At 48.7% G+C, this 18703-nt stretch overlaps 1 protein-coding gene across 1 annotated transcript in view; it reads right to left on the reverse strand.

Moving 5' to 3' along the window:
* Positions 1-473: 473 nt before the first annotated feature.
* TM9SF4 (transmembrane 9 superfamily member 4) overlaps positions 474-18703 on the reverse strand; it is a 35984-nt gene continuing 17754 nt past the window's right edge. Inside the window, exons 6-18 of the mRNA XM_053248201.1 lie at positions 17999-18122; positions 17744-17862; positions 16438-16549; positions 15613-15683; positions 15069-15201; positions 13201-13282; positions 13034-13109; positions 12346-12429; positions 9807-9982; positions 7867-7930; positions 4541-4660; positions 3094-3183; positions 474-2814 (exon numbers count right to left, since the gene is read on the reverse strand). Coding sequence (XP_053104176.1) covers positions 2665-2814; positions 3094-3183; positions 4541-4660; positions 7867-7930; positions 9807-9982; positions 12346-12429; positions 13034-13109; positions 13201-13282; positions 15069-15201; positions 15613-15683; positions 16438-16549; positions 17744-17862; positions 17999-18122 — 1401 coding nt within the window. The 3' untranslated portion in view covers positions 474-2664. The remainder of the gene's footprint in view (positions 2815-3093; positions 3184-4540; positions 4661-7866; positions 7931-9806; positions 9983-12345; positions 12430-13033; positions 13110-13200; positions 13283-15068; positions 15202-15612; positions 15684-16437; positions 16550-17743; positions 17863-17998; positions 18123-18703) is intronic.

The raw sequence follows: 18703 nt of genomic DNA on the forward strand, positions 1-18703 counted from the left end.
TTTGAGTCTTTATGGCTGTCAATGCCTTTGAAAATACTGTATTATGGAGCTCCTGAGGGCTTATGTGAGGTTCCCAGGCAGTCACTGACCTAGACTTCTTTGCAGCAAGGCACTTGTCTCGTGCACCCCGAGGCACACCGCAGGGTTGGGGGAAACATCATCTATGGCCAACTCAGAATGAAGCAGCAGAGCCTCCCTTAAGAACAGCCCTGCTGGATCAGGCCCAAGGAAGCCCAAGAGGGAGCTGAGGCTCATGGGATACTGAGGCGGCCTGAAGACATCACCGTGCACCAGCTTCCACCCCGACTCCTCCAGGGTGTCTTCCTGCAGGGACAGGAAGTGGCTCACTCCACTCCCTTCAAAGCTATAAGGCGCTACCTTTTCTGCACACTGTCACTCCCCACTCACACATTGTGATCAGCGGGCACTTTGAAATCCAAACATAGCTTTATCAAAAAGCATACAGGACTGGCAACAGGACAATAGCATATTTATTTACAATTGGGCTCAAACAATACATTAAAAAATACAAGGAGTATAGTGGAGGGATACAGCAGGCCTGGCTGGAAAAGAATCTGGGCAAGGGGGAGAATTAAAATTAAAGTTCATTCAAGTATCCTAAAGCTGGTTCAAGTCTGAGTTCATGAAGGAATCCACAGCACAAGTAACAAATTTCACGCTTCCTCTTGGTTGAATCTTGATTCTTGGCTAGTGTGGCTTTGGCATGAAGGATCTTGAAGATGACTGGAGCTTTTGAAGCGGCAGGCAGCAGCACCACCACCACCACCTCCTAGCTGTCTTCATGTTCTTGCAGACTTGTATTTTGTTTACACTCATAGGGAACCCTAGAATCCTTCCTTGCAGTCATCTTAGGATAAATTTAGAGGGTGGCTTGCTTTGTTTTAAATAAAATGGAGGTCTTACCATGCCTTTAAAAAATGCATGCCTAGTTCCTTTAAATGTGCTCTCAAAAAGAGACATCCATAGATCTCTTCCACAGAAAATTAAAGTGGCCTCCCCCCCCCCCCGGCATGGTATTCTGTTTTGCCACAAGGATTTGTTTGTAAGAAGGAAGAATTTACAGAGATGTCTGACCTTTGGATGAAATTACTTCAGTAAAAATGACTGTGGGAACTGAGCTTTAGATCTGGCAAAAAAAATTGTAACTTGAAACTAGCTCATGCCATAATTAAAAATACTACTAAAAATGAAATTGAAGAGTCAAATCAACTTTAATTCTGATCACGCAGGAAATTTTTTGCTTTTCAAAAGGAGATTTCAAAAACACATCTCCCAGTAACTGGAGTACAGTTAGCTTATATCCTATACAGACAATGCCTAACACAGTACATGTAATGTTGTGGGGGGGGGGGGGGAGAGGAGACTGAAATTTTGTTTTTAGTTAAGACTAACTTTTGCTGGTACAGTCTTTACAATGACAGTAAATCCCCCTTTACCATTTTCATTCCTAGTATAGGGAAAAGCCGGGGGCCCTGAAGCTGCTCACTGACCATACACACAGTTTATGCAGAAGTTGAATAAAAGTACTGATATGCAAAATGCTGCTTCTGAATGGACGGAACTGGACTGGGGGGGTGGAGAATATGAGTCAGCCAAGACTGCAAGGGAGATGTGTTGGTAGAAATAGAGAAACAAATCATTCTTTTTGGGGGTGGGGGGAGCCCCCCCACACTCATCTAGTTGCCTTTCCTCTCCTGCACATTACAGCAGAAGTTCCCAGCATCTGAACCTTGGATTCCTTGGCACATGAACAGCCGAGTGAGTTTGGACAGGTTCTCTAACCAGCTGAATCCAAGAGTTACTGGGAAGGTTGAAGTTTCTCCAGAATTCCTCCATGATTTCTAAGTAGCCTTCGCTGGTTTTCAGGCCCTTTTGACAAGGCTGCAGGCACATTCTCCTCCTTCCAACAGGCATTATTTCCACTTCATCCTCTAATCATCATTCGAAGCACATTATCTTGACAAGATAAGCTGTTGCTGTCTCAGCTAAAGCCTCCAGCAGATCACAGACCTGGCATCGAAGGGGTGGGAGAGGCAGGGCAGGTCACAGTTGGAAGGCCCCCCCCATGAGAAACTGCACTTGCTCAGCTTGAAATGGCATCTCCATAGAACTGGAATGGACAATTGCTGGAACTAGAGCAGGTCTTGTCTAGGAAGAGACAACTCCACTCTCTTGTCTCTGGAGACCACAACTCCTGTTGTCTTTTTCCAAGCACAGGCAAAGCCGACTCCACAAAAACTGAAGGAGGACCCTTCCTCAACTCAATACCTGTTTCACAAACCTGTATCCATTGCAGTCTCGCATTATTGTGGCATAGAAAATGAATTAAGACAAGAGACCCTAAAAAATCATTCGTTGAGCGATGCTTCTCAGCTTGAAAGAAATAAAGAAATCCCTTATAACCGGAATAGGATAAATTTAAAATGCAAAGTATCTACACACCCTTCCCCACCAGGAGACCCCCAGATTCCACGGACATTGTGCCAAAGATTACATTCCAAAAGTTGAACTATTTTATTTCTTGTGTCCCACTCCCGCCATGGTTTGTTTCCTTGGGGGAAACTGGAGAGAGTGTTCCCCACTTCCTTCCTAGGAGGAAACTGAGAAGATGGCTGCTTTGTGCTGTATTGCGTCAGCAGATAGTCAGTCTATTTTCACAGCAGCATAGATCTTGCGGACAAACATGTAGGCTGCATAGAAGCCAATGGTCCCCGTCAGGAGCCAGAAGGACAGCACCATGAGAGCTGTGTAGCCAAAGTACAGCAAGGAGGGAATGAACTCGACAATGTCCAGCTGGAAGAAAGAACCAAGGTGAGGACAGGCACAAAAGCATCAAGAGAGCCACACCCTCCCGTGGGCCCTCTTCTGCGAGGGAAGGAGCAGCACAGGACACTCTCAAAATCAGAGTGGATCACTGAACACACCTCTCTGGGGCTTCCCACCTTAAGCAAGCCACCAAAAGGTTATCTTTTAACACTCTACAACGTCCTGCCCCAGAATTCCCTTCCATTCACTAGCTAGTGAGCCTGTAGGGAAAGAGGGATTCCAGCCTATTGCAGATGACAACAATACCTTATTCACAAAGTAGAAGATTGCATAAATCAAGACATAGAAGGCAGATCCTCCAGACACTAAGAAAGTCCTCCACCACCATCGATAATCCTGCAAAAAAATTGGGGCGGGGGGAGAGAGAGGAAGAAACTGCATTATTTGTCAAGGCCCTCATTGTCCCTCTTAGAATCCCAGGCATTTTGGACACCCATAGTTTGTCCACACAAGCAGTTAACCACAGTCAGTCTGCACTGAAAAGCCAGGAAATCTGTATCAGAACCTGTTCAAACTCTCCTGCTTTGGAGAGGGGAAAGCTTTGTTGCTAACACACATTAATGTGTGCATAGAAACAGATAATTCTCCTCCCTGCAGTACGAGGAGACACTTGAGTTTAGTTAAGCCCATTATTTTTCAAGTTGGTTTCTGATGTGCTTGTTGCACATCCTTCTGCACATAAACTTCCCTAAGCTCCAAGATGGAAATTAGGGGGCAGAGAAGGAAGATGACACATCTGCAGAACTAAAGGGAATACCATTTGGGCACAAGGTAAGCTTCTGCTGCCTAAACACAGACTCCGCTTCTAGTTGACAGCACTAGCAGAGTACAGGCAAAGGTTTGCATGGTTGCCGCCCAGGTCTTCTGAACAAAGTACAATGAAGACAGTCCTCTACAGAATCCTTTCTATAGTCTTCCGCCTACATCTTCCTTCAAAAAAAGCTACTAGATTAGGCTTGGGGAAAGCATCTGCCTTCTCACTTTAAAAAGAAATCAACACCACAACCTTTCCTAAGTATTTAAATGTGATACAGAATGGATAATTGAAACTTAAGGCCTTGGCTATTATTCCAGGAGTTCCCTAGGTAGCAGTAAGAATATTTAGCATTTATACTCCATTTTATGAGCAAAGCAGGGTTTCCCCCCCCCAATACTGGTTCTCACATGGTGGCTTACAAAGGCAGTTAAACACAAAATATATTGAGCAACATCACCCAAGGCGTGTTACAAATAACTACAATCCAAATGCAAATCCGCATTACCTTCAGCAGCTCAACCCTAACCCTACAACACATTCTTTTTTTCATCCATCTGCTCTGTACAACTGCTCTGAGAACCTTTTGGTTCAAGAGACGAATGTAAGAACATAACATAAAATAAAGCTGCCATTTTGTAGGACTAGTTTATAAATTCTGTAGAATCATGTAGGAAAATTTTCCTGGACTTGTACTGCTGCAGTTAAGAGTAGGGTGGCAAGCATGGATTCTTCTCCCCAAAATACCTTTCCTGCACACAGAAAATTAGCTTGCCAGGAAAGAGCTAGGCTTCATTATTCTCTCTGACATGTTAGATCTCTTCATGCAGGAATGTGGTTGGTTTATTTATTGTTATAACACAGGGGAGACATTCAGATTCTATTCTCATACCCCTCCTTCCCCCACAAAACGTGCCCAGGAAGCATCTGGCCCCTTACCTCAGCACAGAGCTGGAAGTACACCATGACGATGCTGATCTGGGAGCAGGAGACCACAAGGATAATGAACACCAAGAAGAGGAAGCCAAAAAGGTAGTAGAACTGGTTCTCCCAAATTGCCTGGAGCAACGAGAGGAACACAAAAACACACCCCCTTGGAAACATTGATCTGCAAAGATTATCCCAAGATGCGTATAAAGGTAAAAGTGTGCCGTCAAGTCAATTAAAGGCCTTATGTTGTGCAGGCCTGGTACAGAGGCACCCTTTTCTTTTCTCTGAAGATGCGAATAGCTACAGAGAAAAGAAAAGGGTGCCTCTGTACCAGGCCTGCACAACATAAGGCCAGGGGGTCAGATCTGGCCCTAAAGGCCTATTTGGTGGCCCAGAGGTAAGAATATCCTGCGGCAACAGCAGGAGTCATGAAGAGCTCTTGGTCTGTCCTTCTGGCCACCAGCGGCCGCTGAATGAAGTTGGCTTCTTAAGAGCAGATTTCCCCCATCCTGGGCCGGAGCCCACTGACATCATCCCCCTGACCCCAACCCTCTGTCTCCTCACATTCATTAGTATTTTTAATTTAATTTATTTTAATGTAATAATTGATGTGCTGAAAATTGACTTCGGCCCCCGCACAAGAAGTCATGGTTGGTTCTGACCCACTGAGGCATTTGAGTTGTGCACCCCTGCTTATACCAAAGGCTTCCATCACTTTCACACCACTAAGTGTCATGGCTTTCCCGAAAAAATCCTGGGATCTGTAGTTTGTTGAGGGTGCTGAGGATTAATTCCCTAACCCGCCCTACTTTCCCATGATGCCATGAGGAGAGAGGATGGCCACTGAACTAGTTTCAAGTCTGCAGTGTAGAGACTTGCCTGGAGACACGAGCTGCTTCGCTGAAGCACACGAAGCTTTTTGTAGGCAACAGCCTCCTTCATCACGTATGTCAGATGAAGGAAGCAGGGAGGTCTACAGGGAGTTGGAGGTTCAGTGCAGGATAAGATTTATTTATTTAACAGATTGATACCCTGACTGAAGAATAGCCACCCCAAGGCAGCTTACAATTTATACAAAAACATATCCGCTACAAATCCATAAAGCCATCCAAAAATGATTAAATAAAAATGTATTTCATGTGTGTACTGCCCAATCCAAGACGGATCAGGGCGTTTCATAATCAAAATTAAAAACATTAAAAAAATAAATTTTAACATTAAAACCATAAAATAAGCCTGATTTCCTAGTCACGATGAAGGGGATGTAATCATTGCAGCCTGACTGCTGGGGTACAGAGCAGTAGGGTGGAATGCAAGAGTGCACTAGAGCACCAAACCTCCAAGAAAAGAGAAAACAACTGCTATAGCAACCAGTGAAATGACATCTAGGGGGAGATAACCTACACAATCATTATGCAAATTGCATGTATCATATTGGTTAATTTTATTTACGCAGGTTTTAAAATTTTAAGTATTTATTTATATCCTTATTCTGTAGCTGTGGGCAGCTAGGTGATTACTTAAGGCCAGAGACAGGATGTTCCACCAGTCAAGCTTAATTTTCACCAAGATGGTAAACTTAAGCCTGGGCTGTACCATTATGGACTGCGGGGGCGGGGGGGTCTGCATGTCATGACTGAATCCTTCCTAATTTAACACCTAGGAGATGGATTCTTACATAGCCTTTTCTCCAATGCACTAATTGTATCAGGAATAGCTGTGCATGGTAGACTCTAGAGCATCCATTCGTGCAAGTTCCCCTCTTGCAGTCCAAAGTGTGGCAGTCCAGACCCCCAAGTTACCAGCTCAGGGAGAAGGAAGTAGGACTTCGCTGCCATGGCCCTCTGCCTTCTTTGCCACTCTGGACTAACACGGCTCCCTTTCTGGAACACTGAGTCACAGCCGGCTCAGAGGAGAGAAAAGCGCCAGCAAAAAAATTATGGAAGAACCAGGGCAAGAGCATCCGCTCCAAACTCTTCTACAACCATGATGTACTCGTTACATAGCAATTCTTACAAAAAGAAAACACTGCAGAGGGCTGCCTTAAGTGGCTGCACTGCATGATGAGAGCAAGGAGTGGGGCTCGGGATTCTTGCCACGACCAGGGCCGGCTTAGGGCAGGGGCCAAGGTGGCACTGGCCAAGGGCGCAGAAGTTCAAGGGTGCCATTGTTCTCCCTCTAAGGTGTGCAGCCTAGTACACACACACATACACACACACACCCGTAAGTTATTTTCAGCACACAGCCACGCAGTCTCACCCTGCACTGCAATGGCTGTTGCGATGCCTTTTCCAGGACCTGCCCACACTGCCACCTTTTCCCTGACACTGCTGTGTTGGCTCTTGATGCAGCCAGGGTAAGAAAATCAGCTCTCTCGTGAAGGAAGATAACAATTCTCCTCCTCTGGCAAGAGCAAGACCCCTACTGAAGATGGCAAGGGATGCACATGCACCTTGATAAAGCATCAGGGTGCATGCGCACACATCACACTTTCCAATAGGCTCTTGCTGCTGGGGTGGGGGGCAGAGAACAAATTGGCCAAGGGCGCCACAACCCCTTGAGCCGGCACCAGCCATGACGCAAAAGATGCAGGGTACAATTCTCATATTGTGAGAGGGGAGAAGAGGAGGCGGCAGACCCCTCTGCCTGGATACCCTCTTGTCAATACCCCGAGGTATGTGGCTTCCTCAGGTGATGTTTGGGTAACTTACACAGTCAAGAAGGCCCCATTCAGGTTGCCCAGAGCCAAGTGTATCTATCACACCAGACCACACTGGCTGGGTTCAAGGAAGAAGGATCCGACAACCTCGAGAAAATATGAGGATCCAGGAGCCCCCACTGTCCTGGCGAAAGCTACCTCCGCTCTCCACAGCAGGGAGATGCCAGTAACATCTTACATGGTTTTGCTAAGAAGCAATCGCTACTCTACCTAGCTGCCCCCACCCGAATGGGCCAAGTCTGATCACTTCCATGGCTTTAGACAGGGGTGGGCAAACTTGGCCTCCAGCTGCTGTTGAAGTCCAATTTATTGTGGCTGGGGGTGGGTGGGAGATGTAGTTCAACATCAGCTGGAGGGTCAGTTTGCTCACCCCTGACTTTAGAGCTGCCATGGCCAATGCAGGAAGACTCTGCAGGAGCAATTCTGACCCAAGAGACCAACAAACCAAGCCTGCAAGGTCTGACCAGATCACATGGGGAAGCAAAAAGTGGCTGCCACCCTTCTCCACCTCAACTGCCCCACCCATAGCACAGCCCCTCCTCAAAAGGGTGTGTGTGGTTCCAGCTGGCTGGGAAGCCCACTTCAGAAAGGAGACAGGTGTGGCAGCCATGCTTACGCTGAAGATGAAGAAGAGTTCGATGAACATGGCTCCGAAGGGCAAAATGCCAGCCATCAAAATCCTACAGAAAAGAGAGAGAGAGAGAAGCATCTCTTATTGTTAGGAGCCTGTTTGTTTTGCTCCATTTCAATCCGACAACTGCCAGCTCATGCCCCCGGTTCCGGCTACTGCACAGTGTGCTACCTGGGGCTGCCCCATTAAGGACATGAGAGCCCTGCTGCACTAGACCAAAGGCCCGTCTAGGAACATAGGAAGCTGCCTTATACCGAGTTTCATGATTGGTCCACCACTGGTATGGCCTACACTGACCGGCAGTGGCTCTCCAAGGTTACAGGCAGGAGCATCTCCCAGTCCTAACTGGAGGTGCCAAGGATGGAATCCGGGACCTTCTGCATGCAAGCATGAAGATGCTCCACCACTGAGCACTGGCCCCAACCCCTAAGGGGAAGATCTTACAGCAGACTAGTCACCCATCCAAATGCACACCAAGGGGGCCCCTGCTTAGCAAAGGGGACAGTTCATGCTCACTAGCACAAGACCTGCTCTCCTCCACCTCCTGATTCCCATAGGGGTCAGCCATACACACCAGAAATCCCACAAGCAAGTCTTGAAGGCAATTGTCCCCTCCTGTGGTTACTCCCTAGCAATGTTGTGCCCACAGGGGTAGTTTGGACTCAGAAGACCTTGTTTCTGTGTGTGTGTGTGTGTATTATGCTTATGCCACTAAGTGTCAATAATGTGCTTATCACTTAAAAAAAACCTTCACTGAAAGTCTTGTCCAATTGATCTCTAATAGAACAGGGTGAATTTGAAATCTCTTAACCCCAAAAGCTAGATACTTGGTCAATATTCCAAATATTGATTTGAGATCTCTCTCTCTTTCAGAGCAGAGACAGACCAGCCCAATTTCAGAGTAACAAATTGAGATCCTTATTCCAAGGATCTGTCCAATTCCAGTGAATGTAGCCCAAGGTCTTCAACTTTGAGTCCATACATTGTTTTGAGACTAAGTACCTCTCAGATGCTGGGTTCTCAGCCACCTTGCACTCTGCATATGCTCTAGAGCACCTCAGAGCCAAGGGAACTGAGCACTACCCCCTGGGAACAATCTGGTCCTCTAGCGAGATACAGCCATTTCTTGGTAGAGACATGAGAAAGACACAGACACCAAACTGTATTTTAAATCTTCACTTAATAGACGTTTCTTCATCCATGAATTTGTCTAATCCTCTTTTAAAACAATCTAAGCCAGTGATTATGAGAACATTATAGCCAGACATGCATATGAATTCGGAACTGCCTGATACAGAGCCAGCACTTTAGTTCCTCTAACTCTGTATTCTCTGCCCTGACTAGCAGCACCCTTCAGGTCTTGGACAGAGGCCTTCCCACCTTTAGCCATCATACTGGAGGGTACTGAACCCGGGATCATCTGCATGCAAAGCAAATGCTCTACCACTGAACTAGGGCTCCTCTCCTTCACGACTGCTCCTGAAAGGGCAAATGGCAGAAAATGCTTGTGGAGCTGCTGAGCCCTCACCTGGGGGTTGGGGTGGTCATGGCTGGCCCAGCGGACTGGGATGGAGATGCTAACTCATGGAGAAATGCAAGAGCAGATCTACAAGGGGTCTGCGAGAGAGCTCTGCCCTCGTTAGAAAACCTCTCTCTCTTATCAAATGAAAAGCAATATTTCTTTTTTTAAGAAACAAGTCCTCCTACCAACTCAAAGGGAGCCGTTAAATGCTGAGCGGCTCGCTGGACATCACCCTGAGGCCAACCAGAAGCAGCACAAGAGCATGCTGACTCCTGCCATGGAGCTGGCAGTGGAAAGGCTGACAGACAGCAAAGGGGCCTGGAATCTTTTCCCCACACCCCCTCCTGAGACCACCCAGCAGCAGAGGCCCACTGGCCTGGGGAAGGCCCTCCGATCCACTCACCCGACAAATCTGTTCATGTACCACCGCTGCTCCGGGATCTGCCTTGGGATCTGATTGGTCCGCACGGGATTGTCGTATGGCTGCTTGCGAAATCCGAAGTAGTAGCCTAGGTAGACCAGGGGCAAGGAGATGCCAAACCACATGCAAAGGAGAGCCACCATGGTGGGGAAAGGGACCTGCAAAGACAGCCCAACCCTCCAAATTATGGGCAAGCAAAAATCCAAAGGGATTGGACCAGAGGTGAGCTGCACCTGGACACCAGCTTGAACCAACCGCTGAGACACACCTGTGCCCGCACCCCTCCCCCAGGCTCACAGGGTGCCACTATCCGTTTATCCTATATAATAAAAGGCTACGGCGTGATCCCATGCGCCCGTGTCTTTTTGGCCCGTTCTGGGCATGCGCAGAGCGCATGCCCAGATCGGGCCAAAAAGATACGGCCGCCCAGACACAGGCAGCCATGTTCAAGCCCAGAAGCGGCGGCCTCAGAGAAGCGGCGGCCGCCAACGGGAATAGAGTGCTGGCGAGGCCGCGGCGGGGCAACTGGCCCCGATGGCGGCGGCCGCCACCCTATGGGAAGTACGGGTGAGGCGGCGGCGCTCTGGCCCCGTCAGGCCCCTTTTTTGGCTCGCTGCGGCCGGGGGTGAGTGAATGGGCCAATTTGGCCCTTAAACATGGGGGATGGGTGGAAAAAAGCAGCTGGGAGGGAGGGCGGCCGGACGGGCGGCAAAGAGGGGAATGGCGGCGGGGGGCCAGGAGCGCCATAACTAGAGCCTGTATTTAAAACGGGCTTTAACATACTAGTTTATCATATTTATACACCACCCTGTATGAAATCCTTAGGCAGTTTGACGAGAGGCTGTAAAGCAAAGAATATTAGACATGAAATGGCAACAGGAGGTAGGTAGGGCCCCGAAATGACTCAAAATCAGATTTACCTGGAGTACTAATCCAGCTGATTACTGTCAAGCTTTAGTTACTCCTAAGTACCAGAGAGCATTTAAGCTGGCCCGCTTTGATGTATTAACCTCAGCAGTTCTGTATGGAAGATGTGGTCAGGCTTCTTATTCTGAACGCTACTGCCCACGTGATGCACAGGCCACAGAAGATGTGGGTCACGTTTTATTATATTGCAATTTATAGGGACTCACATGAGTCATTAATTTTACCCCTGATTATGGACATACCAGGCAGAGAAGATGAAGTAGATCTCTCATTTTCGTGCCAGACCATCAAGCCAATGTTACTTACAACATTACTTACAACATGGCTAAGTTTTGTATTGCAATGAATATACGACAAACATCTAATGACTAACGGCGTGGAATAATTTACTATGTCACTATATATTCGTAAAACTATATTGTTGCATGGGTGTGCCATTATGTTCCTTCCTTCATATTTCTGTACTGGTCAAAGTCTGTAATAAAGTTTATCTATCTGGGCAGTTTGGACTACAACTCCCATCATCCCTGGCCAGAGTGGCCACTAGTCCACCCGACAACAATTAAAACCTTAAATCATATAAAACAGATTTAAAATAGATTAGAATAATCATCAATAAAACTTTAACACATTATAAACGAAAAACCTGATAAAATAGGTGTGTTTTCAAAAGCCGTTTAAAAACAGCCAGAGATGGGGAGGTTTTGATTTCATTTGGGAGACTGTTCCAGAGCCCCAGGGAATGTGGATGTTAATGCAGTGACATGGTGCAAAGGACGGCATATTGCAAAAAGTAGCAACCCCTGCCCAAAGGGCTCTGAATGGAGGAGGAATACCCCGAGGCAATCGTGCTAGAAAAGGAAAAGGATATTTGACTTGATGTTCTACACTGAGTGCCTCAATAAATGTAGTTTTTAAAAACTAATGAAGATGGATAGAATGGCTTTATGAAAGCCACAGTAACACCAATGACGATTAACTAATTAACTGCATACAGAAGGGCAGGAAAGGAGGGAATATTATCAACCAGGGGTTGCAAGGAGGGATCTGAAGGCAACTTGTGGAGGAGGAGAGGGGGGGGAGCGAGAGAGAGACAGAGACAGGCAGCTGCTCAGAGTGTAGAAACAGTCTGGCAGAAGACACGAATATCTGATACAATAGACAGGTGATATGCAATTCCTAATGACCAAACAGTGAGATTTAGAAATAGTTGTAAAAGTCTTTTTGATTGCTGCAAAATGATAATATCCACAAACAAACAAGTGTATGTATGTTTGTTTCTTTGTTTGTCTTCTCTGCACTGTGAGGCAGGATGATTTGACAGCATATGGAAAGGGATATTGCCAGGATGCCAAAATTAACTCATTATGGGAAACAAGTGGGCTGGCAGTGGGTCAGAACACTCCGTTTCGAGGTGATGCGTACGTGGCATTTCCTGTGCCGGAATAGCATTGTGATGTCAATTGTTATTTGAAAAAACCAGGAATTCAAAAGACAAAAGAAAACCACAATTGCAAGAGCTGGAGAAGAGCAGACCAAGAGTAAAGCAAAGAGTGCGGAGGGGAGAGGGGAGGGGAGGGGAGGGGATACATACCGCTCCTGACGAGTGTTTGCCCCAGATGAAACAGTTCAGGATGAAGCAAATCCCAAAGACGACTCCTGGGTACAGGGTGGCTGTCTGCAAGAAGGAAAGCAAACATGTGCAATGAGACTGGGTCATGACCTCCCAGGAGGAGGAGGAGGGCAGAGAACGCCGGCAAGCTGCAGGAATCCAGGGCTGCAAGTGGACTGCAGCAGTTCAGCACCAGGCACAGGGTTCAGCAAACTAAGAAGCTCTGTTCAGATACTACGTGGTACTTCCGTTCATGTACACATTTTGTGTGTGCACAACTGCATCTACAGTCATTGCAAAAGCAAACCTGGGTACAGGCCCCCTGAAACACCCGCTATGGACTGGAAGTGTACTACTCTACCAGCGTTCAGGAGTGAACGGCAACTGTGCCTGTTTATACTTTACACAGACTGTACGGCTGCTAAACATAACATGTGAACAGGGCTGGCGTCTGCAGATGCTGGCGGAGCCTTTGCTGGCCAGAAGCAGGGCTTCAGCGTGCCACCCCCGTGACGAGCAGAACACATTATGCAGGAGAACAAGTCTCTGCAAAGCTGCTCCGTCTGCTCCACAGTTTGTTTACTGCACCTCCCCCTTGCCTGTTCCTCATCCCCAAACCCCTCCGAACCTCCACCCCACCCCCTCACTTGCAGGCAGCAGAATCACTTACACAAAAAGCCCCTTTCTTCCACCGATGGCCTTTCAGTGTCCGATATAACCGGCCAGCGGAGAAACCACCAAAAACCCTAAGGCAGAGCAAAAAAAACTCAGTGTTACCCATCTCCCATCATGGGCCAGGCACAGGCATGAAGGACCGGAGGCAGAGGCCACACCTACCCCATGAACATGAAGAGGAAGCAGGCGGTGGTCATCAGGGCACCCCGGCTTGAGGGAGACAGCATCCCCAGCATGGCCACAACTGCAAGGCAAGACCGGAGGCATAAGAGAGGATGCGCAAGGCCATCGCAGTCAGCCAGCAGGTCAGGAAAGACCAGGTTCTTTTTTTTACTGGGTAGCATTTATCCCCCATTCCTCCAAGGAGCTCAGAACAACATACTTGGTGTGTCCCGCCTCACCCCAAGCAGCGGCCTGTCCTAATGAGCCGGGGGGGGGGGAGGGATGGGGACAAGGCGCAGCTGACTCTGGTTCCCATCAGTTCTGCTTGTGCCTCTCTCTTCCATCCTGCCCAATGAGCTTCATGACCAAGTGGGGATTTGAGCCCTTGACTCCCTGTCCCTAGTCTATCACTCTAACCCAGGGATCCTCAACGTTGGGCCCCCAGATGTTCTTGGACTTCAACTCCCATAATCCCCAGCCAAAGGCCACTGGGCCTGGGGATTATGGGAGCTGAAGTCCAAGAACATCTGGGGGCCCAACATTGAGGATCCCTGCTCTAACCACTATACTATACTGCCCACCCCCCACAGCTGTTGCTGGACTATTACTCCCATCACTGGCAGCCACAGTGGCCAGAAGTCAGGGGGGATGGAAGCTGCAGTTCAGCAGTGGCTGGAGAGCCAAAGCTGTGCACCCTGATCTGGTCTTTGTTGTTCAAGCCAACCACATTGGAAAGTGTGTGTCTGCACGTACACAAGGAGGAGACCACGTTCTGGGATGTCCACGGAACAGTTTTTCACCACTGCTTCAGGGGTTGTTTTGTGCTCTCCTGTGGCATCAGCGGGTGGGGGAAGAAGAAGAGTCAACTAGTGGCCGGTGGGGCCAGGAGGCCTCGACTGGCACTGGAGCCCAGGAAAGCTGGCAGCTCCAGGGCAACCAAACACACACCCAGGAATGGTGAAGCAGATGCCTCAAGGCTCTCCTCCTACTACTACTACTGAAGTCCGCCCAGGTGCTGGGATCCCCTCTTAAGGCTGGGAGCAGGGAACCGGCCAAAGAGGCTCACCTGTCCACTGAGCTGATGTCTTTCCAGCACCAGGTCAGAACATTTTCCTTTTCCAAGGCTTCCTAGAGCTCTCGTTTTCATTCTGTACTTATGCCGAGTGTTTACTGCTGGCTGTTTTCAAAAATCTTGATTGATTTTCTTACTGCTAGTTTTAAACTGAAGTAAATCATTCTAGAAGTCTCAACTAAAGAGCGGAACAAGAAAGTGTAATACAATAAAATGGGAGAGGGCTGTGGAGGAGGAACCAAGAACCATTAGGAGAAAAGCTGGGATGAGGGGAGCCTCCCTGGCCTCGCCACAGGAGTGGAGGTTGAAAGGGTGCCCTATACCAGGCTCCCCCAACCCTGAACCTCTGCTTCAAGCTGGGGCTGTTGGCTCTGCCCTGCCAACACTCCCACTTAGGGTGTGTTCTTTCATTTCCTCTACTGGAGATGTTCAGGGCTGTTGTAACTCGGTGGGAAGTGGGCTCCCTGAAGGGAGTGGGGTGGACAAGGAAACAGCTGAGTGCACAAGAGTCTCTTGTCCTTTCTCGACTGTCGAATAAGCTAGGTTCCCCTAGCACCACCAGCATTGTGGTCTCTCTCTCCTTCCTCAGATGCATGTCCAGAGGCATCCTGAAACCACAGAGCTGAAGGACAACAATTCCCCTCTCATGAGGCAGGGCCATCGATACACTGCAAGCAACAAAGACCAGCCCACAGAGGTGTCAGTTGCTTCAATGAGAGGTTGCCCAGGTTCTCGGGATCACCCCCCACCCACCCGTCTACAGGAAGAATGCTTAGACCCTCCAGGTGCTACTCACAGATAACAATCAGGATCATGCAAAAGAGCTGGATCCCAGAGCCCAAGAGGGAGCTGAGGATCATGGGATACTGAGGCGGCCTGAAGACGTCACCGTGCACCAGCTTCCACCCCGACTCCTCCATGGTGTCTTCCTGCAGGGACAGAGGACAGGACTGAGGACAGGCTCACAGAAGGCCCTGGGGAGAAACACAGCCTCAGGGCACCCCCGCCCCTTAGAGGTGAGCCATCACAACAGCACAAGAGCTTAACACTGCTTCTGGGTTCTAGTGATGTCCGAAATGTTTCCATACTAGTGAGGAAGAGAGGGCAATGTTTGCCATGAAATCTCTATTGGTTTTATACCTATTGATTTCACCCTGTTTATTTTTTGTTGTCTGTTTTTATGTTTCCTATCTTCTGCCTATGAGTTCTTGTTTCTATGGTTATATCTTTGTAAATGGCTTTGTGAAGATGTTACCCTTCAATGTGGTACATAAGTAAGTAAACCCAAGCAAAGACCTCTCCAAATGCCCCCCCTCTGCCCAAGCACATGCAACTCGTACAATGTCATCTTCCTTGTTGTAGTTGGCAATATCCTTTCGGAGCGTCCGGATGATGATCATGCTGAGAATACCTGAAAAGCACAAATCCAGAATGAGCAGAGGATATTCCACCTCGTCCTGTGGAGTCCACAGGAGTCCACCCACCAGCACATATAACTCAGCAGTACAAAGGGCGGGTGGAGAAGTAAGGCAATAGATCTGTATCCTCCACATCTGAAGAAGTCTATTTCTCCTGCCAACTGGAAGCACTCCTTCCTTCCTTCCCTCCCTCCCCTCTTCACTGGGAAGCAGAGAGATGTTTTGGGGTGTACATCTAGCACATGGCCCCACTTAACTGCTCATTAGCAATGGTTACTCTATGTAAGAACTAGTGAGCTGGCCAAACACAGAAGCAGCCGAAGAGGCCTGCATCTCCCTCCCAACACACCAGTAACAGCTCCCCATCATTACTTTGGTCACTGTTCAGAAACAAGCCATGCAGGTTCAGAGGCAGTGTGACTCGGCAGAGCCATGCCACCCAGCACAGGAGCTCAGAACACAGAAGGATGCTCACCCGCCAACCAGGTGTCATCATTCCTGTTTATGGACAGGAAGCTGAGGGCAAGCATAGGCAACTGGCCGAGGCAGCGTGGCAAGGCTAGAATTTGAATCTGGGCCCATGGATTCCATCAGACTTATGACTCGCCAAGCACCCCACAGGCACCCCACAAACCACAGCACAACTAGGCTCACACGGTGCAAATGAGGGTCCTAATCCTAACTTGTAGCAGCAAGCCAATTATCTCCCTCCCCTCACCCCACCCACTGAGCCAGCTTTGCTCTCACCGGAAAGGAAGAAGACAACCACCACAGAGTTGATGATGGAGAACCAATGTATCTGCACGTCACTCATCGTGAGGTAGGTGTCCCAGCGAGATGCCCATTTAATGTCACTTTCCTACAGGAGAAGATTCACTGGCTCAGCAGGCAATCCAGCATCCCCTGATCCCTCCGCAGAGTGACTAAGGGGGCCAAAGTGAAGGAGGAAGCAACTTATCCAGCAAAACTATTCCACTTTTATTGAGATATAGCTCTTTGGCCAGGACCCACCAAGCAGCTTAGAGCAAAAAGAAGTACAATAAAGGGAGATGGGTGTTGGGAGTGAGATGCCACTCTGAAGACGCCTCAATTGGAAACTGTTATAAAAATAAATTTTTAAAAATAATCTTAAAATATGGGGAGGGGCCACAGTTGAGTGGTGGAGCATCTGCCTTGCATGCCGATTCCAGGTTCAATCCCCAGTTAGGATCTCAGAGAGCTGCCATTAGTAACAGGAGACAATCCTAGCCTAGATGGACCAGTGACCTGGCTCAGCATCAAAGGCAGCTTTGTAAAGGTACACAGGAAGATACCAGATGCAAATGCCATCCAATTCCTAAGAAGCTAAAACAAAATAAAGCAAAAAACCCAAAGAGCGGGCACTTGCAAATCTGCCTGCCAGCAGTGAGTACCCCCAACCCTCTGGAGAGCAGGACACCCAGCAAGCACACAGATCTCCTTCTCAGAGGTCTCCTTCTCACACTGACATTTTTGAGAAGGTAAGAAACGGCAGGAATCCTTGCTGAGCAGCAGCAGATCAGAGCTCCTCCTGTCTCTTACCATCTCCAGATCCAAGTGCATATGACAGAAGACTTGCTTCTCTCCTGAGCCCTCTTTCTGTGTGTCAGAAAGGAACCTGAGGGAAGTGAGGGGATCAATGGCAACCCCAAATAATGTCTGGCTAGTGAGCCAAGCCTACATTTGCAGAACCCTGCCAAAGAGCCATCTGAAGGCTTGGCCGAACAGAAGTGTCTTCCATTCTCCTCACATCACAAGGGAGCAAAGCCTGGTACGTTTGCCTGGAAGGGGAGTCCCACCACTGAAAAAGGTAGACTTCTAGTAGATGCCACTCCTGCTTCAGAAGGAGGAGGCGGCACCCACAGCAAGACCCCTTCAGCATGACTGAGACCCAACCCTCGGGCCTCCGGATCTAAGACTGACACCAACTCCTGTCCTCCTCTTGGACACAACACCCCAGGCCCCACATGGCTCCCCACAATACCCCGACCTCATGCCCCCATCCAACCGCTCCCTCTCCTGCCCCATCCCTCACCTCCCAGTGCACAGAGTAGGTGAAGAGCAGCTGGTTTTCCTTGGTGGGATCAATCTCCTGAGGAGCTGAGCCAGCAGCTTCAGGCAAGGTGCATGTGCCCTTCTCGTCAGGCTTCAGATCTAAAGGACAAAACCTCCCGTCAGGAGAGCTCGGCTTTCTTTGGCCTAAGGCGTTCTGGTCCCACAGAAGCATAAAGCCCCTCCCAGCTCCAGCCAGACAGGGCTTTCTTCCCAGACGGCAGAGGACACATCTTACCCGTAAGCTTAATACTCTGAGGAACAACTTCAAAACGAACCACTCTGTAGGTCGGCTCTTGGTTCTCCTCCACATCCTCTCTGTGGTAGTAAAGGATGAAGGAGAGGTGGTTGTGCAGGTAGAACTAGAACAGACCGACATCGAGAGAGACACGTTAGAGGCCCCCAGACAGGGCAACACGCAGAATCTCCTCAAGGGAGGTCTGGGCCCCCTCAGGCTCAAAGGACTCCTGCAGAAGGCCAGGGCTGTGAGCCATGCTTCTCCCCAAACTTTCCATGGTGGAGGAGCGGGGAGAGGGGTGGATGCCAAGTAGGAAGACACAGCAAACTATGCCTACTACAGATGCAAGTGTTCTGGTGTTACCCCCTGCTCAGAAAATCTAATTCCAAATTTGGCTGTTGGGATACATTACCCACATGAAGTGTATAATTATGCTCTACACATACATTACTTGTTTGTTACATTATACCGCCTTTCTGCCTTGACAAAGGCACCCAAAGTGGTTTACAATATATATATTTTAAAAATTACATAAGATTAATGAGACCTCTCAGGCTGTTGGTCTTTTCAGGAGCAGAGGACAAGAGCCCCCTCGCCTTCCTTTCAGGTCTTTCAGGACTCGTGGAGGAGGGGCTGCCCCAACAGTCCTCACAGGCCAGAGCTGGTCTCTGTGGGAGCCGATGTTCTGCTCTCCCCTGGCCTGGG

The sequence above is a fragment of the Hemicordylus capensis genome, chromosome 4 (genome assembly GCF_027244095.1).
Source record: "Hemicordylus capensis ecotype Gifberg chromosome 4, rHemCap1.1.pri, whole genome shotgun sequence".
In the NCBI taxonomy this organism is placed as follows: domain Eukaryota; kingdom Metazoa; phylum Chordata; class Lepidosauria; order Squamata; family Cordylidae; genus Hemicordylus; species Hemicordylus capensis.